We start from the raw sequence: 20,489 nt of genomic DNA, 5'->3' as shown, positions 1-20,489 counted from the left end.
ATCTTGCCCCTTCTACCACTTGTTTAGTCCACTCAAAGAGGCATTAAGGGGCCTTCGATTTACCTCGGACAACAGTGAAAGAAGCAGTGCATTCCTGGCTCACACCTCAACCGAAAACCTTCTTTTATGAGGGCATCAGGAAGCTTGTGCAATGATGGACCAAGTGCGTTAAAATGCAAGGGGACTATGTTGAAAAATGATGTACATGTAAGTTTCCTATTTGTATTGCAATAAAATTTATAATTACATTACGGATAATAACTGACTTACCCTCCTATAAGCAAACTAAATATATAATGAAAAAAATAACTGTACTGACTAGTTTGTTGGTTATAAAAATGTATTGTTTATACAATTAAGAGCTACATTTAACTAAATGTATAAATTATATATGCAATCCACTACACCAATTTTTAATTTCTGATCATTAATTTATTGTAAACATTTTTGAATATTGTCAAGAAGTAATTTCCAAATTTAACTATTTCTAGATTAAAACATACTATTATTATATTATGTTTTTATTGTTTCATATATGAATATGCAGAAATGTACTACATTATGTTTAATCTAATTTCAATTATCACATGGAAAATACTGAAGAAAGTTAGTGCAGAGGAATAAGTGGGTGTCTAATAACATGCGTGCATGCTCTGATCAGTGCTCTTAGTAATTTGGCTGACCTTTATGTAGATTTTGGTCATGATAATAACTGAATACACATTACTTTGTCTTGTTTAATTAACTATTTCTTTTTGGTTCAGTTTTCACAAACAATAGTTAAATAAAAATAATCTGGTAATATATATGTTATTTTCGCTATCTTTTTCAAAGTATTTCCCTTTTGTGTTAATGCACTGCTTCTAGCATTTTATTCACTGTTGGAAGTTTGGTGAATTCTGTTCATGAAAAACAGCATCAATCCTGTATCAAATTTTCTTTAATCACAATTGTTCAAAATTAGATTCTATCATTTTTTAAGCAAATTTACAAAAACAAAGTTCAGAGAGTAGAAATAGGAGATAAAGAGCAACAGTTGTAGCATCAAAGAGCAAAAGCTCTTTGACAAGGAAAAGTACATGAGCAGATGAATCATGAATAAAGGTCTCACAAATCTGGCTACTTTTTTCTCACTATCTCACTCAAACTCAACATTACAGTTAAATAAAATTATTTTATGTCATTTCAGCCTATAGAAGACAAACTCCTGATGAACAAACAAAAGATGATAAAAATCAGTGCAAGTTTGATGTTACAGTGACTTTTGCTGTGATGCATTTTGATTGAGATGATAATTTTCTCACTTTAAGCAATGACTGTGGTTTCCATGTTATAACTATATATCTTTGTTTTATTACCTGTTACGACATTTTTAAAATGTTCTGTCATCATTTTGTAATCAAAAATTTTCAACAGGGAACAACTTTGTTATTTTGCTTGGTTGGAATAAATTTTACTATAATGCGATATATGCTCAGTACTTTGATCAAATAAACAAAATTTTACAAATTCCTACTTCTGCACCAGTATTTCACATGGTTTATATGGATCACAGGCAAAAGAAATTTGGATGGATAGAGTAAAACAAAAAATTAACAAACCCTCTCTATGGGAATTAATGAATTATATGCACTGTTTAAACTTAGTAATGGAATATAAGCCATTAAGTAGGGGGCATGCAGGAAGATTGAGAAAGAAGTTGTTACAAACATAAGTTAAGGAACCAAACCTAGGACTGTCAAGAGATCATCCTTTAATTCTTTTTTTTGAAATTTTCTAGGACTATTTTGTAGTCTATTATAGCATTTTTAAGATATTGAATCAATTGATAATAATAATAATATTATTATTATTACAAAAATTACATTTAAATTGTGACTGATTATTCTATCTTCATTTATACTGAGACTGACATTACTTAAATTGAACATTATTATATCAGTTTTTATTATTGAGCAAATTGTTATCAGTTATCTTACACTGTATGATTTTGATTTTTATGCTAAATGCATTTATACATTTATTATCATAACAGTAACAATTTTATATTACACAAATCACATACTTTCTTTTCACGTTTTATTTTAATATTGTTAACCAAATTACTTTGTTTTAATTTAACAAATTATTTATCAACAATACCATTGTCAAATTTTTCTAATAACCGTAAGTTTTCTGTATTTTTGATAATTTAAGAAATGTTTTTTGTAATAAATTTATTTTGTTTTCAAAATTATGATTTTTTACAAAGTAGCACAGTTGCTATCTATAATTTTTTTTTCATGTTATAATGGTAAGGAGTACTTCAAAACAAAGGAAAATATATTATATATTTTTGAATAGCTGATAACTTAAGATGTGTTTTAAGTAACTCAAAAACTTTTAAGGTGAGAATTTACTATTTATGTTGGTTATTATAACATTTTATTTAATATTTATTATAATTTTACAGTTAATATTGAAAAACAAAAGCTTCAGTATCATGAGTCCTACCAATAAATTATCTATAATTTGGCACTTTTAAAGAGCAACTTGTTCCAAGATATCATTTTCATTTTTAAAAAAGGAGCATAAAGGATGATAAATATTTGATTACTAGTAACATGAAAAAACAATTAAATTAGTACATACTTTGATTGCTCGTTTTGGAGTTTCTGCAAGAATAGGAGGTAATATTCCTTTATAAAATGCCAAAAATCCTTCATGGCGATACATTTTTGCAACACAGTCAAAAATACCATTATAAAAATGAGGATCATTAACAGTTTTCACAGTTTTGGACTGTACTTGAAGTCTTGTTTTTATCAAATCCAGTGGATGCATTATACATACTTCAACAAAACCTATAAAAACCAAAAACAAATTTAAAAAAAAAAAAAATCACAAATTTATAAAGATGTTACGAATAAAACATAAATAAAAAAATGTAGTAGAAATGTTTTCTTCATAAGTTGCCATTAAAAAGGGCAATGCCATTAAAAGGGCATTAATGGGTTGCTATTAAAATAAATTCACTTTTTAATGGCAACTTATGAAGAAAACATATTTTTCACATATACTAAGGAGATGAAAAAATGCTCCTCAAAAATCCAATCCATCTCTAACACTCATAGAGATGTAATATTAACATCTGGTATATGTTTTCACTTCAAATTAACTATGTCACGAGGATTTCCTAATAAACACATAACATATATACATACACAAAATTCTACAGATATTTTCTAAAGTCAAGGCCTGCAAACAGGTGTATCCCTTTTTAAAGAGAGTATACCTGTAGTTGTGATATTCGTAAATTGCTAGGACACAAAAATGTTGTGAATTAATACTCAATATCAGAGTGGTGGTTGGCAAACAATAGTGGTTAGCATTAATAGCATTAAAATCTGCCTCAAGTGGCTTCAAATTATCAATCTTTGGCAGGGAAGGTAACAATCACTTATCTTGTGTTTCTCCCTCTTGTTCAAATGGTGGCTGAATATACATTTACAAGTTTATAATGTAAATTTACAGTTTGAAGGGCTGCCATTTTGATTAAGAATATACTAGTGAACTAAATGTTGCATTATGCTTTTTGTTTTATCAGGATACTTAAAATGATGTAAACTTAAGATATATTCCCATTAAAATTATTTATACTGTACGGTAGAAGAATTTACTAGATTTAACCTTACAAAATGGAAATACAAAATTTGACATCTAAAATAATATATAAAATAAAATGTGAAATGCTTTTAAACCTTTTAAAACTTTATATCAATATTATCAATAATAAATATAAAAGTTAGTAATTTTGTAGAAATAGCAATTTTTTAAATAAATTTGAAAATTTCCAAATAAATATATAAATATAGATATTAATATGAAGCAGCTGATTTATACATGTTAAAAATATAACAATAAAAAAGCTGACATCAAAGTCGTACGACTTTCCTGCCACACGGTTTTTTCTGATGCATGGCTTACACACACAACTTAATTTAAAATATTTGTCATTTTATTTAAATATAATATTTTTTTATTTAAGTCAATGATTCTAACTAAAGCGCACGCGCATACTGTATTTCATTCACACGGGTGTGGCGGTACTAACAGCCACTTTAAATATTATTCATTTATTTAATTCTACTGCTCATCTGTGATAATACAACATAGCAGACAACTGCAGCAGCTGTACGTCAGTGTTACACTAGTGCTCCTAGTGGTGAAAGGGGGTACTAATGACAAACTATGCTAACTAGTTTATTTAGAGCATTTTTTGGAGTGGGAGTGTGATTTTGTAAAAATATTTTTTCAGAAATACTATTTTTTTAATCGTTAACAAAGGTACCTACGAAAAATAAGACCTTAATTAGGCAAAATCTTAAGATATTGAAGGTGATCTGATCTAGCTCTACAGCCTCACACCCTTGACCTTTTAAGTTGGAAATTTAATGGCATCAATGCCCCATATACAGAAATAAACTGCCCAAGTTTGGTCAAAATTGGTCAAGTAGTTCTGGAGATATAAAGTGATTTAGGATGTAACACCTAACACCGATCACAAATACATGTACAAATGAACATCCAGAAAATATTCATCTGGTTTTTTGGGTTCCTTAGATGTCAAAACATAAAGATCCGGTAAAAACCACATATGCCCAAATTTAACTGATTATCATACTTCCCTTCTATAGCTCTAGCTCTGCTATAGTGCTAGGTAGAAAAGTAAGAAATGAATAAAATTAAAAACCTTTTCCTGCATATAAAATTTTTCAATTTTAATTTCTTGAAATCAGCCTCAAATTAAAAAACTATAAAAAACTAACTAATCTTAAATTTGTTGCTTATTTCAAAATCTGAAAATGAAAATTTATTGTTTTATAAATTACTTTTCATTAAGGTTTTATATAAGTTTAATTTATTATTATATTTAAAATTTTATTGGATTTATTTTTATTTAAAATATGGGAAGCTTACAAAATAATGCTGCCAACATGGAAAACTCAATTCATGAAAGAAAAGGAAAATGCAGAGAAAAGTTGTAAACAGACTTGTACCTGAACCCATAAAAATTGATTAACAAATGACGTTCAGCGTGATGATGCATGAATATCACTATTAAAATTAATGGACTAGAAAATTTTTTAGATAGTGCTATAATTAGTTTTAAGTTCTGTAACAGTGTTTCAGAACTAAGAATTAATTCTTCTCTTAACAGGTCAGATGTAATGAAAATACATTACATCACAAAAAGACCAATGGAGTAGTTGAAGCCAAGGTGAATGAAAATCAGTGCATGGGAGTAAATGAAAAAGCTAGATACAAATTAGGGATCAATACACCATTACTGTCTATAATGAGTTCATTAAGATATCTGCAAGATGGGTACCACATCACCTTAACAGATATAAAAGAATGAAGTATTGACACCTGTGAAAAACTTTTGCAGTAATATGAAACAGAATGTATCCTAGGGAGAACTGTTACTGAAAATGAAACCTAGGCCGTTTGCCACTATCCAAAAAAGCTAGAAAGCAAGAAAAGAATAGCAACAAACTTTGAGACCAAAACCGATAAAATTACAAATACAAACTATATAATATGTACACAAATTTATTGTAAAAATTTACTCTTAATACTATTGTTTTTTCATGTTACACTTCTACAGAGGTCTCTGCTTCTTCAGAACAAATTTTTTAAATGATAAAAATAAACTGGAGATGCAAGCAAATATCTGTTACAAAGGGAAAAATTAGCTGTTCTACTGCTATCACCAACTGTTGCTAGATAATGAAACTAATGTATTGCAACTGTGTTTTGAATATATATTTAAAAATATAAATTGCAATATTTTGAATAACTTAAATTGAAATTATTATTTCTCAAAGTCAATATCAAGTTTGAACTCCACTTTGCCATTAATTATACTTTCATTGCTGTTATGTGTCAGAGCTGACCCTAGGTGGCAGGCAAGGTAGGCAACTGTCTACGGCAGCAAAACCGACTGAACTACAGCACAAAAAAATAAACACAACCCACAAAAATACACTTCAATTGCTTGAATCTAGAGAAATTTAGTCTTGTTTATTGTTTTAAAGGTATATTTAAATTATCTCTGAAAATAGTAGGTACTAGTTTTAGTTAGTAAGTTCGTTATCGTTAGCTCATCCAAAATGTAAATCTTGTTTTTCAATAAAACAATTTTCCATAAATCTGTATTAGTATTATTGTCTTAATTAAATTATGTGTCATTTTTCTGGTTAACATGGTTCTTTTATAATTCTGTTTTTTCTTTTTTAATTTTAAAGTTTTTCTGAAGCTTGGAGGCAGCATTTTTCAGGTACTTTTCTGGCATCATAGCTCTTGAGCCAAGCTGCAAGAAGGAAAGTATGGTAATAAGAAAAAAAATGTATATGAGTTTTTTGCTTTCTTGGTGTTTCATGATCCAGGGACCTCCCCCACAAAAAAAAAAGTGGGGGTAATGTTCATATGTGCTGATGTGTTTGAAACTTAATAAGTAACTGGGATACAATCATTTTGATGAAATTTGGCACAGAGACTAGCATATATGGAGGAATTTGTTGGTAAACATTTGGGGTCAATATCTCCAATGGATGGGGTAGGTAGTTTCTTTGAGATCAATTTTCTCAAAATTTTGCAAACAACCCCACATTATATTAAGCTCAGTACATACATACATGATTATCTTACCATTTTAAAAACAATTTGCCCCAAATTCTCCCCTTACCCCAAAATCAAAAAAGCTCTTTATTTATTATATATTTTTATTAAATTTTTTTTATGTCTTTCTAGGCATAGTAGTAGTGCAAATGACACTTAAAAAAATAATTTGGGGGCAATTATTAGGGGTAGGGGAACCATTCAAGGTCTAAAATTATCGATTTTTAGAATTTTTAAAAGTTTTTTGGTGTATTTTAATTTTTAATAACAATATTATAATAAAATTTCATCATAATTCATCCTCACTTCAAAAAACAGTCTTAGGTAACTTTTTATTGGCTGCACATTTGTCGTCAGTAGAATTTTTTTTTTTTTTTTTTAGTTTCTTCCATTTAATGTAATAAATATAGAGATCAAACAATTTTCTTGAGAGGTGATTTTGGTGTGGGGGCAGAAAAAAGTAAAACAATTTATTTTTTTATTTTTTTCATGTATCCTTAATTTTCCACTACGTAAGAATAAATAATAAATGCCAGTTAAGTAAAACAATTTTATTGCCGGCTTTTCTTTCTATGTTTAAAAAATAAACTAACTGTATTTAAAATGATAATAAAACTTAAATAAAATAATTTATGTCAACAAACCTAATTCCAACAACAACAATTAACGTGATATCTATAAAATGGTATGTGGAGAGTTAAATAGTAAAAAAAACATTTTATACAGGAATTACAAAAAAGTTACAAGGACTTTCAAGTACAGTAAAAAGTATTTAAATAGAATAAAAAGAATCTAACCATACTGATCACGTTAGGAAAAATAAACACATATTTTCATTAACGTCTTTATACTACTTAAGTGCGCAGTCATGCTGCATTCTAGTATTTGCTGCCATCTGTTGACCAATCTTCCAACCAAAAATAGCACTGTTGAAAACTTAAAAGGACAATGATATGGTATTTCAGATTTTTATAATATCTATTTTGTTACATTAGAGTCTCCCTTATACTGAACATAATTTTAATTTAACATAACACATTTTCAGAGGTACTTCCATCTTCAGTTCATCAGTATTGACAGAAAAAAGAACAAATGTGGCATTAATAAATAAACTTTCAAAAAGTAACTGAATTAAATTTGTAGAACAAAGTGCTTTCATATTTTACATGAAATTATGTTTGTAACAGTTTACTATTTTCTGCTGCAGATTTTTTATCTAACTTCAGAAAAAAAAGAAGGAAACATAGTATAATAAGAATGCGATAGTCAGTATGCGCAAATCTACAGTTATTATTATTTCTGTAGAGAAAAAAATCTCCTTCAAAGACGAAGAAATCTTTTCAAAAGGACAGAACAGGAACAACAAAAAAAAAATTAATAAGTGTTAATTTTTATGAAATAAATATATTGCTACTAGGATCAAACTTTTATATTTGTATATATACAAGTTATATTTGTATTTTTTTAAATAAATTCGTAAAAGGAAGCCTGAATGGTTATGTATAAGAATATAATAAATGATACTTAACATGAGAAAAATTGAAGCCTGGTATGATTTGAATTTAGAACCTTCTACATAAAAGTAAAAATGATGCTATTTTCCACAAAGATTGAAAAAGTAATATTTGAATTTAACAAATTTATTTTATCTTCTTTATTATTTTGTCAACTTAATTATTTAAAAAAACACTTCTTGTTACAGGTCTAACCAGTTTAGCTAGTTGGATTCTTTAAAACTTTCTGGTGGTAAGTTTACGGTATCTTTTATTAATTACCACTGCTAAACCCCAAATTTCAGGCCAATCTCAGCATTTTTCATTTACTAAAAAATTCTTCATTCATTAATTAGTAACTGTAACTGGGTAGTTAGCCTGCAGTTGCTAAAATAAATAAATTCCTGAGCGTTATAACAAATGAATGTCAATTTTGACTATTCTATAAGATAACAGTTGTGTGTAATGATATTAAGCAAGATTATGATGAACTAGTCAAACAACAGTACTGCTGTTAATTAATTCCCAATAATCAAAGTAAATGTATGAACAAAACATACAAATCTAATTTAAAATTTAAGTATATTTTAACCTAGATTTTATCATATCTTTTTTTCAGCTAATACTGCTCTCTGAATAATTAAAGAGATCAAATAAGTTGCTAATGACCACTCCACGCAAAACAATTTATTAAGAAAAATTTTTTCAATCCAATTTTATTTCAGTAATGTAAATGATGAGTTGTGACTATTAATTAAAAATAAGATTTTATACTATATAACTACTTGATGGAAATATACTTCCAGAAATCTTTATGGAACACAAACATTTATATTGTAGTCTAAGGCACAGTTATTGATGTCATCTGTTTAGAATGTTGTTTAGTTTGTTTAATATTTTACTTTTGTCAAATTTAGTGTTTGTAAATTTCAAATGCTTAAAAGTTTCAACATTTTTCATTAATACTGTAGTGATTTCATTAAGCTAAAGTGTACTTATATTACACATTTCCGGATTATTCGAACTCCAGTTCATCAGGATAATGTCCAATCCGATTAAGCAGGGGGTGTACTGTATATCAATGTAATATTTTGACTTTTGAGAAAGGACCTTATTATCATCCTTCCATTGTTATTTTAATAAATTACTGAACCACTTAAAAAATCCCCCCCACCAATTTATTTAAAATATACTTAAATATTTTCTTTTGCAGAAACAATATTACTGAATCAATGAATTTTTAAGTAATACCAATTTAAAAATTCCAGTTCAAATTGTACATAAATACGTGCTCAAAATATTTGAGCACATTTGATGTTATTTTCAATAACATCTTCTGAATTAGGAATTATTTTGTAGTAATTTTTTTATATTTAATGTATGTAGATTATTTTTTGTTTATACTCCAAGCTTTTATAACATTTACTTTTTATCTCATAATCCATTTCATACTGGCATTATCTTTATAATATTATTATTTACAAATCAAAATAAAGGCTTTAATCTTTCTTATTTACTTTTAAAAGTATTCATTATATTTTTATTTTGGTATTTACACCCAAACTGACTCAAGTTGCATCTTATAGCATGCATCCATATGTGCATTTTATACATAACGGGAAAAGCAAATCATCATTGAAAAGATGAATAAATGCTATGAGTAAGAGAAGCATATTACAGTGTGGTTTATTAAAAAACTTGCTTTTATTATCTCTATTAAAATTAACTTATCAAAAAAAAATTTTTAAAGTGGTGTCTTGAAAATCCATATTATAATAATGAAGAGTGTCATGATAAGATTACAATATTTTTCACATGAAAATTATGTTAGTTTTAATCATAAGCACAATTGTGTGATTAACAAAACAAGTAAAATCTTTACTTAGCTTGTTAGTTTATTATTTAAAAACTATTTATCTTGCTTGAATTCAATTTTTTAACTTTAATCTATTTTGTATGTAATTATAATATGAAAATAATTGCAGAAGAATGCATATATGAAAATCTGTTTGTACATATTGATGCTGAATAAAGAAATTGTTTATTTACTAATGAAATAAATAATATACATATATATTTTTTTTTATTAAATAAGTAGTGTAAAAATAGTTATAAATTTACCTGCAGATCCACCAGACACAACTTGTATTGCCATTTCTTTTAAATAACTTTTCACAGCAGCAATTCGACTTTGCTCTTTTTCAATCATATTTTTTTGTTGTTAAGATTCTTCAGTCAAAATTAGAATCTGAAAAAACAAAATATTTAATATCAATATTTTTAAACATTAATTTTACTACATTTAATAATTATTTATTACATTTAGTATTTTTAATGTAAAAGTTACTTCACTAAGATACGATAATGTAAATAGTGCTGAATGTCATGGAAGCATTAGTGGATAAATAACACTTATTGCAAGTCATCATCTTTGCTATAAATAGATAAGACAAACAAAAAATTACTCTACTACTATTATTTTTATATCAAACAGAAAAATAATTTATAATCTGAAGAAGATATATATATATATTTAAATTCTATGAAGAGATACTGTAAACATTTTTGAGACTTAAAAACCTTTCAATTTAATTTTTAAGTAACAAACCATATTAAACATATCTAATTTTAAATATAATTGATTAGACAAATTTAATGGCTCTTAAAATGAATCTACACTGCTTTAAAAAAAACAGAATTTAATTAATTAACATCTAATAATTATGTAAGCAAATCATTAATTAATGAGCAATACAATATCAATTATGACATCAAATATACTTGGATATTATATAATATGTATCATTATATAGTGTCCACTATCATAGAGTAAAAAAATTATATCAATTCTATTAAAGAAGAGGGTAATATATAAAAGTTAAAATTCAACTTTAGTGATATTGTACATCATCAATAATATATCCTTAAAAGATGGATTTATACAGTTCCACTGTTAGAATTACTATGTTTATAATAATGAGAATTCCACAATATTCCAGTTACATTTTATAAAAGCTATATAGATAATTACATTCCACACACAATCCAAATTACTGTCATTTAATTACAACTGCTATTGATTACATTCCAATTAAGAAAAGAAATGAGCAAAAATGATGCCTCCAAATTACCGTATTAAGTGTGCATTGATACTATAAACAATATTCTCTAGAAAGATATTCATTCTGCAGTTCATAAAACTGTGCTATGAAATATTTTTAATTTCTTTGTAGTAAATCCTAATAATACTCTGTATAAAAATCTTGGTTTAAAAAAAAATAAATAAATAAATTTTAGTATAAAATTAAATCATTAATATTTATGAACATACCATAAATATTAATTACATCCTATCACAGAGCTTAAAATATGCGCTTAATTAAATACAAGTGTTGTCTTATCATAAAATTAAGTTGAAAATATCTTGGAACCTTTACCGCACATGTTCTTGTATAGTTTATAGAACGCATACTTAACGATGTTATTTGCTTAAGACTTTTGACAAAAACAATTTAGATAACTTACAAAAAGCGTAATCTGCTTTTATCATAATTTACAATTACAAGGATTAAAAAAACATACGAAATTTGTAATGTAAAAACTAACTTCTCATTTATCTACAATAGACTAATCATTCTCAGTTAGAGTGGGGACAATGAAGAAATAAACGTTAGTCATTCAGAATGAGTAGATTTAAAGACCTTGGCGGTTAGTTACGAAAAAAATCCTTGAAATTATACTCTTCAAAATGTAAAATATATAATATTAAATCGTAGCATAAATAATACTCACTACTGATCTTCATTCAGACATTAGGCAAGAGTAGCACCGGAGATTCGCATTACAATAGTAGTAATAGTAGTATTTTAATAAGAAATCACTTAATCCTGACAAAATGGATAGCACAACAAGAAGAAGAAAGGTATGTCTGCTAATTATTTCGTTAAATAACCGAAAAAAATGTGAAAAATAATGTGTATGCTAAGGCATTAAACGATAAACATGGGAAACTTAAAACAAAAAACTTTGGGAGCAGCTGTTCCGAAAATAGTGTAGGCCAAGGTTTTATTTAGCCTTTCACTTGATATCAGCTGTATAAACAAATCAATCCCTTTGAGGGATTTCTAACCTTTTTATTTTTAATTTTTTCGTTATTTTTTTATTAATTTTCTATTTTATTAAGGTAAGAAAATATATATGCTACCAATATAATTGAATTATCTCTTACGTCATTGCTGACTTACGATTGACAAATCCTAAGCTATTTTAAGCTGACTTTAAAAATGTTGAGGTTAGGAAAGCTTGTTTTATTCTCTTTCTTGTACAATATGAATGCGATATTTTTTATTTTATTCATTCTGTATGAATAAGTAATAAATTATTATTTTGTAATGCAAAAATTTCATTTTATTCTGTGGTCAAACTGCTACTATGTAAATTTCAATTCTAATAATCATAATGTTCGAAAAAAAATTAAATCAGGCATAATTAACCCCGCTTTTCAGCGGTTTGCATAAAAATTATTCATTTTTATTCTAGTAAAATTAACACGATTCATTGTTAAATAAAGTATTATATAAACAGATTCTGTTGAATATGTTGAATTTACAGGTGTTTGTCTGAAATTACTCTTTTAACCTGTACTTTTATTATTGATTTAGTATTACAGGATTACATGTTTAGGTTTTTCCCAATAGTATGTCAGACCAATGCCTCAAAGAGTACACATGATGTGTAAAATACATTTGAGACTTGACTTATGATGTTACAGACTTCTGTAAATTAATGTATATAAAACCATGTGATCGTTTGTAAATGTTATTTATTTGTTAAATAAATAACATTTTGCATATTGTAATTACAGTTTTTGTAGCTGTGGCCTGAAAACTGGGGATGGCAATAAATAAAATGCACTTTATTCTAGATGATATGGATTACAGCTATGAAAATATGAACAACTAAGAAGTCAAATATTTACATATTAATTATGAAATATTTAAGTCTTATATGTGTAATTTACTTGTCACAATAGTTGAATAAGGAGGCTTGCTTGAATTTATCTTAACACCTCTTTATTACCGCAGAAAACTAAATACAACATTGTATATTGTAACCAAATACAACAATTTTTGTCACCGCTTTCAATTACTGTATATATAGTCTTCTAGTTTGTTTCTCCACCAGTTTTGAGGATTTTTTTTTGTTTTAATAATTCAAGTAGTCATAGTTTGCTCTATAGCAAGGATGCTAACCTAATCCAAGAATGATGAAATAAAATTGTTTGTTTATCAATTAAGTGATGACAGTTGATCTAATATGAAGCAACTTAGCATATATGACATATAGCCTAAGAAGTTATGTTTTATTGAATATCTACTTTTTAAATATTTATTAATTAAATGTTACTCTTTTATTTTAATGGTACATTGCAATCTGTACAACTAGTGAACAGTAAGCAACCCCCAACAGCCCAACAAAATGAGGGTGATATATATGACATGTAAATTAGGAGTTGTATTCTACTGATACAGGCCGATCATTCCTGAGGCATGTGGTTAACTCCAAAGTGGTTAACATGTGATTAACCCCAAAGTACACCAATACCCACTGTCTAATATTCAGATCCATGTAAAAGCAACTAACTTTACCTAGGATTTGTCTAATTACATGGTACATTATTTTGAGTTGAAGCAATTTTATTTTCTGTTTTGCCTATAATAACTTACTGCAAATAAGGCAGTTAACTGAATACAAGAATAATTATTCTGATCCAAGTTGAACATTTCTTATGAATGTATTATATACATATTTGTTTATTTACTAAATATTTCAAGTGGAGTATTTTATTTTTATTGAAAAACATTTTTTTTTTTCAAAGTATTCTCATTAAATTTCACAATTCTTTTCTATCCACTAATTTTATTTGAACGTATGAACCTATTTGTTTATATTTAAACTGTGATTTCTATATTTAATAAATTAATTGTTATTATAGTTATTTAAGAAAGTATTTGTTCAAACTAGTATACCACAATCAAATTCTGTGTTCCCTGAGGTCATCTGCAACAAGACCTAATTATCGTATAGTCTATTGATAAGAAAACCCTTTTCATTATTTTAATACTATAGTTATTAAAATTCTTTAAATTTGCTTATTGTACGAGTTTTAGCTGATTTTAATCCTTTTTTTTAAATATTTTTGTGATTATGGACTCGGGACTGAATTTAATTAACTGAGTTGAGAAAAATTTCTTTTGCCCTTACTTTCATTGTGAGAAGTTATAGGAAATTTTAAAAGTATTAATTGTATGAAACACCTTTATGCACGAGACACTTGAGGTCTAAATTGAAATTTAATTAAGTGTTTTGTATTCTTTTATCACTTTCAAAACCACAAACAAAATATACAAGATTATGCACAAATTTACAGAATTCGTGCTTACAAACACAGCAGCCCAGGAATATACAAATTAAACTGCAGTGATTTCACAAAATATTCATGTAACAGATAATGAAAATTCACTCACAGATGCAAAATGAACACACACAACAGGATTAATTTTTACAAGTCACCTAATAGAAGCAGAACACTTATGCAAAGGCATTAATTACAACATATAAATTTTTGATATACCTAAAAACCAAGATCTGACACTTGAATATTATGAAATATACAAATACAATAAATTTTACAAAAAAACAACATTAAACTAATAAGCACAAAACTGAGTGTATAATTTGTTTGACTGTATATTTAAGGAGTTCTTGGATCTTATTTGTTATCTGTTTACCGTCCTTTCATTAACTTGTTTGTAACATCTAATATTTACTCGTAATTAATTTTGCTTTTGTGATTGGAATTCACACAAATTCTTCCAAATAATGAATGAAAGAATGCTTAAGCCCCAGTATTTTTTTTTTTACAATGTTTTACCTGTTGCCAATTTCTTTGATATTGTTTGTTGTGTCCCAGTTTGTAGATCAAAAAAATTGTAAAAATGATTCATCATAAAGTATTTTTAGTTTTGTTAACAGATACACAGTATTTTTATTTACATTATTTAATCACTATTAAGGCAATATAATTATTGAAACAAAAAGAGTACCGTATTCAATAATATTTATTTGTAAATTTCTGTGTAATATAAAATATCACTATGCATAAATGCGAGGTTGGATTTAATAAAGTAGTAAATAAAACATGATTTTTCAGTTATAGTCAGATAATGAATAAGATTTGGAAGAAGTTCTTAATCACTTTAACATAAGCATCATTAACATCAGTGTTATCAGTGTCTCTACTGAAGAAGGAGCTGCAGAATTACTCTGAAAAGATTGGATAAAATGACTTCCGCTATACTTGAAACCAAGTCATTAATAATTTTAAAATGCTATCTTATTTCATTATGCCGATTAATTAATTTATTGTTGCTCTTATATCTTGCCTTTGAAAATTTTATAGTAAATTTAAAAAAATACATATCTGGGTGTTACCAACATGATTAACGGAATGATTTCATTGATTAACAGAAACAATTTTTTATAGATTTAGTTTTAGTAGCTTTTTTTTGTATAAAATTTAATATGAGTTAATGCTTTCACTTTCTAAATGGGGAATAAAATATTCACTAACTTGCTAGTCATAATAAAATAAAACGTACTAAAATTAATACAAAGTAAACATTTGATATTATTTACAGACAGTTTATGCATGACTTCTTTTGGTGGTCCCACAAATGGGTTTTTTACATAATGTAAAGTATGTCTGTGTAATTCTTCTCTTCTCATAAGAGCAAATCGAGCAATAAGTTCTTTTCCCTTTTTGTTTAACACTTGTTGATTCTGTGATGGTTTCATGACAGATTTTACTTATTGATGTTTGTAATTCTCTCGAGAGACTTGGACAACCAAGCTGATGTTTCTACTATGGAGTAGTTTGTTGTTCATGCAATTCCAGCATGAATTTTAATCTGCTAAGTGGTTTTCTTTGGTTCTTGTAATGGTTATGACAATAAATCACAAAGAAGTTGACACATGCCATACTCAACATATAATAAACATAGAGAGGCCATCTTCTTGTTTTTCTTTTACAACATATGTTCTGACATACCTGGTCTAACACCTCTTTTAGTATTTTTGTAACTGAGTATTATGTCTCGTTGTTTTGGCAGTCAATGATTCCTTTGTCATGAGCTTTCCCTCTTTTGGTTTATAAGGGAGTACTGTGAGGTTTATGTAAAAAAGAAACATTGTACTTCTGACTTTTCCGTGACCACATGTTGGATTGATAAGTTCATTGGGCACCCCCTTCTTGTTCTTTTTTATGGTGCCAGTTATTGTGAGTTGATGTTCCTGGAAACATTTGTGGGGAAGTGGCACGCTTGTGAACTAATTGTCAGGAGTTATGTTACGATGACTCCCCTTCGCAGATTCTGACAACTTTTTGACAAAGAAATCTGTTGCTGGAATTCCAGAAGGTATTGTACCTTTGCTGAGATATGGCATTGCATCAATGACATACTTCATTGAATTGAGTTTAATGCCAAATCTGTTCGCTTTTGACAGGATATACATTCTAAAGGGACAATGCCCTTGGAATCCCACCAACTATTCATCTGTTGTTAGATACGGCCCTGGTGTATATAACTTGTGACAATTATGTGTAAAAATATTCTATATATGTTAAGAAGGTGTGAGTTTTGTAACTGTTTGTCTCTCTGGCCTCGATATCTCGCCATCAAATCAAACACAGTTTATCAAAAAGTTGAACCTCATTTTAGACATTGTTGACTTACAGCGTCCTGAACCATAAGAAACATGAAACAATATATCTATTATCAGGTGATCGTCTTTCAAAGCTACAGATAAAAAGAGGAGTCCGATTAGTGCATGTATTTCTTCCAGGTTCGTGTCCTTCAAAGTGGAATTATTTTGGTTGGCATAGTTATTTCTTTGTAAAGTAATTTCTTCGTTCGTGTGGAGAAAAAAACATATCCATTATTTTATCGTCTAAAAAAAGCTTGAAGCACTCTTTTGGCTCCACAGCATTTTTAGCTTGAGAGGTTTGTACTGGTCGCCTATAAAAAATGTTTTGTTTCTTGATTTTCCCCTCCAGGGGGCACTGGTTGTCTTCCATATGTAGCCGTTTTTCCAATAAGTTCATCATTGTTCAGAATCACCAATAAATCATTTGAAACATTCTGTAATTCTGGTTCACTTTTGGATTTTTTTTTGGGGCAGGTTAAAATTCAGTGTTTTTAATTTTCTTCTAAACTTGATCTTCTAATTCCTCCTCATTCGGTAGATAGTCAGGATCCTCGTCTCTGTCATCATCAGGCTCCAATTTTTCTACTTCAAGGATGTCTTTCATGCTTTTCTCCTCCTCATCAGATAGTTCTTTAATAACTGAAGAAGGCTGATAATAAGTCTTCTCCATTCTGACTGGAATAAAAATAGAAAAACGATTAGTAAATAATACATTAATACTAACTACGTAGAATTTACATATGACAAGTGTAGCACTTATTGCCAGCTCTACAAAATTAACACTAATAAAGTGATGAAAAAATACAAATAGCAGTGTAAGACACTTGAAACATGGAAACACTACAGAACGCTAACCTGCCAAAACATAGCTGGGAGGGTGGGGAAGTTTGTGGATCACAGTACTCCCCATCTCCCTATCATCACCCGTACACATAAATTTTACATACATTAGTGGTCTAGGGTTAAACTTTTAGTGAATGTTTTTAAACGATAAATTAAAAACTACCCATTTTCCAAATAAAAGGCAAGTGTTTCTTAACTATGCAGAAAAGCAAATGTAAATTTTAGAAAGAGAGCAATGAATTAATTGGTAAGAGAAAAAAATTAAGTTTAAAAATAGATAACATTAAAAAAAGTATAATGATCGAAAGACATGAGAAAATTATTCTCAAGAATTTGAAGAATAATCTTATGTAGGTTGAAAATTAGAGTATAGACAGCAAAGAAAAAGTACAGTTAGAATATAGTACAAGCATTTATTAAGATAAGAATTCTGTGACTATCACTTAAAAGGTTAGGAATTGGGAAAAAATTCTCTAAACATATTAATGTTTAGAGAAAACATTTTTTTATGGTAAAGCATGGACAAAAGAAAAACAAAAGAGGTTAATTTCAACTTTAAATTTCAAAAGAGGTTTTGTGTGATGACACAATATAATGTTCCTTCAAAAAAACTTAAAAACATTATAGTCTTGTAACCATCCTGAATGACTGCTATTACTGATAATTTTTTTTTTTTTTTTAATTATTTAGACAGGTATTAAGAATGTGGTTGTAATTGTGTGTGTTCATTTGGGATAACACTAAATTCAGTATATATAGAATATCAAGATTGTTATCAATATTAGATTTGTGATTTGTATATGAGTTAGTCAGCAAATATTGATGCAGCAATATAATCATTATTTTTTCTAATACATCCGTAGAGAAGGATCACATCTTAACACATTTGATTACTATGATATACATAAACATACAAAGACTGAATGTGATATACTAAATGAACAAACCTATACAAAAACTAAACAATGATATACTAAACAAACAAATCCAATTCAAATTACGTATACTTTTCAACCCATTCGTATTCGTGTTGACTGTCATGGATGAAAACATAACAGAAAAAAGAGTTCTTCAAAATGGGTAGTAAAAAAAGGAAGTTTGTAAATGTAATCCACTTCACTTAGGTTTGGAAATGATGTAACTAATTCTAACAATATAAGGCTAGATTAGTTAAAACTTTTCTACTGTTGTTAGATTTCTGTTTATTTAGTCAGTCTCCCAGTATTATTGAAAATCAAAATAACCAACTTTATATATATATATATATATATATATATATATATATATGTATATTTTAGATAACTGCATGATAATTGTTTTCAGTAAGCTAAAGACATAGCCTTTGAAATTAAAAAGTTTTAAGACTGACTTGAGATGAAAATCGTCTTATTGAAAATTCTTATTAAAGATCATTTTTTTCAATTTTGAGTAAATATAACTCATAGCTATATCTAATGATGTGGGTTGCAGTAATTTAAAAATAAAAAAGACCAAGTTTTTCCAAAATATAACTAGTTTTATTATACCAATTCTTTGTACATTAGTCATTTTCAAACATTTTTTCTACCATTAAAAAAGCTTTTCTTCCATTGTATCCTGTTAAATAATATTATTTGAAAAGTAATTTTTCTCCTGAAAAAGAAACCAGAGTTGTTCACCCCATTTCTTTACAAAAGTTGTAAAAATCCACATGGCTGTAGTGCTCTGAAAGAAAACTTAGAACTATTGTAAACTTTTAACACAAAGAGAACTTGACTCTCTGTTTTTACTTTATATTGTGAAAATATGATGTGCACAAAAAACAAGTTGATGGGACTGTTGTATTTTCTCATACAGATTTAATTATTTCGGTTATGGAAGAAGTATTGTGAATGCTTTCCAAAAATTTTAGAGTCAGAAATATTAGAATGCTTTAAGATTACTAAAAACCTTGTGTTCAGTTAGTTGTTGGCCAGCATTTTCATGTTGAAAGATTAGCTCAGAGTAGAAAGTGAAAGAGTCCTTCAAACCAATATTTTGGTGGAAAAAGAAATAATCGAGTCAATTTTTCAAGTCAATCGTAAAAAATATTTTAAAATGTAAATAAATGAGGAAATTTAGATAAATATATTGTGGTAAATTAATCAATTGCTAAATAAACCATGGTTTATATTACTTGTTCAGACATATTAAATTCTAACATACTTATTTTACTTTTTAACATGTTTTTAATCTAGTTAACATAGTTTTTAATAGTGTTTTTCTTACTGAAGGGTTAATTACATTTTTATTGTCATTATTTCTTCTACCTTGTATGTTTAATTTTGTTAAAAATTTTTCATATTTGCTGTCACATGTTTTAAAATTAATGTTTTTATCTAAAATATAAGTAATGAAATTATTTATCAACAATTATAATATTCTAACGCTTTCGGAACTTCTTCCATCTTCGGAATATCCATATAACTATAAATTTTTTTAAAATATTTTTTATAACTGTTCATTTAAAATCAAATGAAGTAAAATAAAATTAACCAAGATTTTATATTCGTAATAATTGATTGTCATTATATTAAAAGTACAGTAGGTTATAGGTTAAAGTAAAAACATGTCCTGTCAGTAAAAGAGTCTTGATTGTTATCAAACAAATGAAATTCTTTTCCTGACAGGACATGTTTCTGTTTTAACGTATAACTTACTTTCATTATTTATATTTTGTACATAAGATACCAATGATGCCACATG

The 20,489-nt window shown here is 27.5% G+C and overlaps 2 protein-coding genes across 6 annotated transcripts in view; one reads left to right on the top strand and one right to left on the bottom strand.

The window, feature by feature from the left end:
- The window catches only part of LOC142331441 (mitochondrial 2-oxodicarboxylate carrier), a 34,055-nt gene extending 21,968 nt beyond the window's left edge, over positions 1–12,087 (bottom strand). For 2 of the 4 annotated variants that reach the window (XM_075377352.1, XM_075377356.1), the window contains exons 1-3: positions 11,949–12,087; positions 10,278–10,404; positions 2,632–2,843 (exon numbers count right to left, since the gene is read on the bottom strand). In XM_075377352.1, the coding sequence (XP_075233467.1) occupies positions 2,632–2,843; positions 10,278–10,365 (300 nt within the window). In that variant the 5' untranslated portion in view covers positions 10,366–10,404; positions 11,949–12,087. Of the gene's footprint in view, positions 1–2,631; positions 2,844–10,277; positions 10,405–10,503; positions 10,567–11,487; positions 11,507–11,948 lie in introns of those variants that run through there. The other 2 variants (XM_075377355.1, XM_075377353.1) reach the window with 2 other exon arrangements.
- LOC142331440 (ectonucleoside triphosphate diphosphohydrolase 5-like) overlaps positions 11,938–20,489 on the top strand; it is a 55,812-nt gene continuing 47,260 nt past the window's right edge. Inside the window, exon 1 of one of the 2 annotated variants that reach the window (XM_075377350.1) lies at positions 11,938–12,078. In XM_075377350.1, coding sequence (XP_075233465.1) covers positions 12,052–12,078 — 27 coding nt within the window. In that variant the 5' untranslated portion in view covers positions 11,938–12,051. Of the gene's footprint in view, positions 12,079–12,248; positions 12,340–20,489 lie in introns of those variants that run through there. The other variant, XM_075377351.1, reaches the window with a different exon arrangement.

The sequence above is a fragment of the Lycorma delicatula genome, chromosome 10 (assembly GCF_047948215.1).
Source record: "Lycorma delicatula isolate Av1 chromosome 10, ASM4794821v1, whole genome shotgun sequence".
NCBI classification, from domain to species: domain Eukaryota; kingdom Metazoa; phylum Arthropoda; class Insecta; order Hemiptera; family Fulgoridae; genus Lycorma; species Lycorma delicatula.
This window is presented reverse-complemented; position numbering and strand designations above follow the sequence as displayed.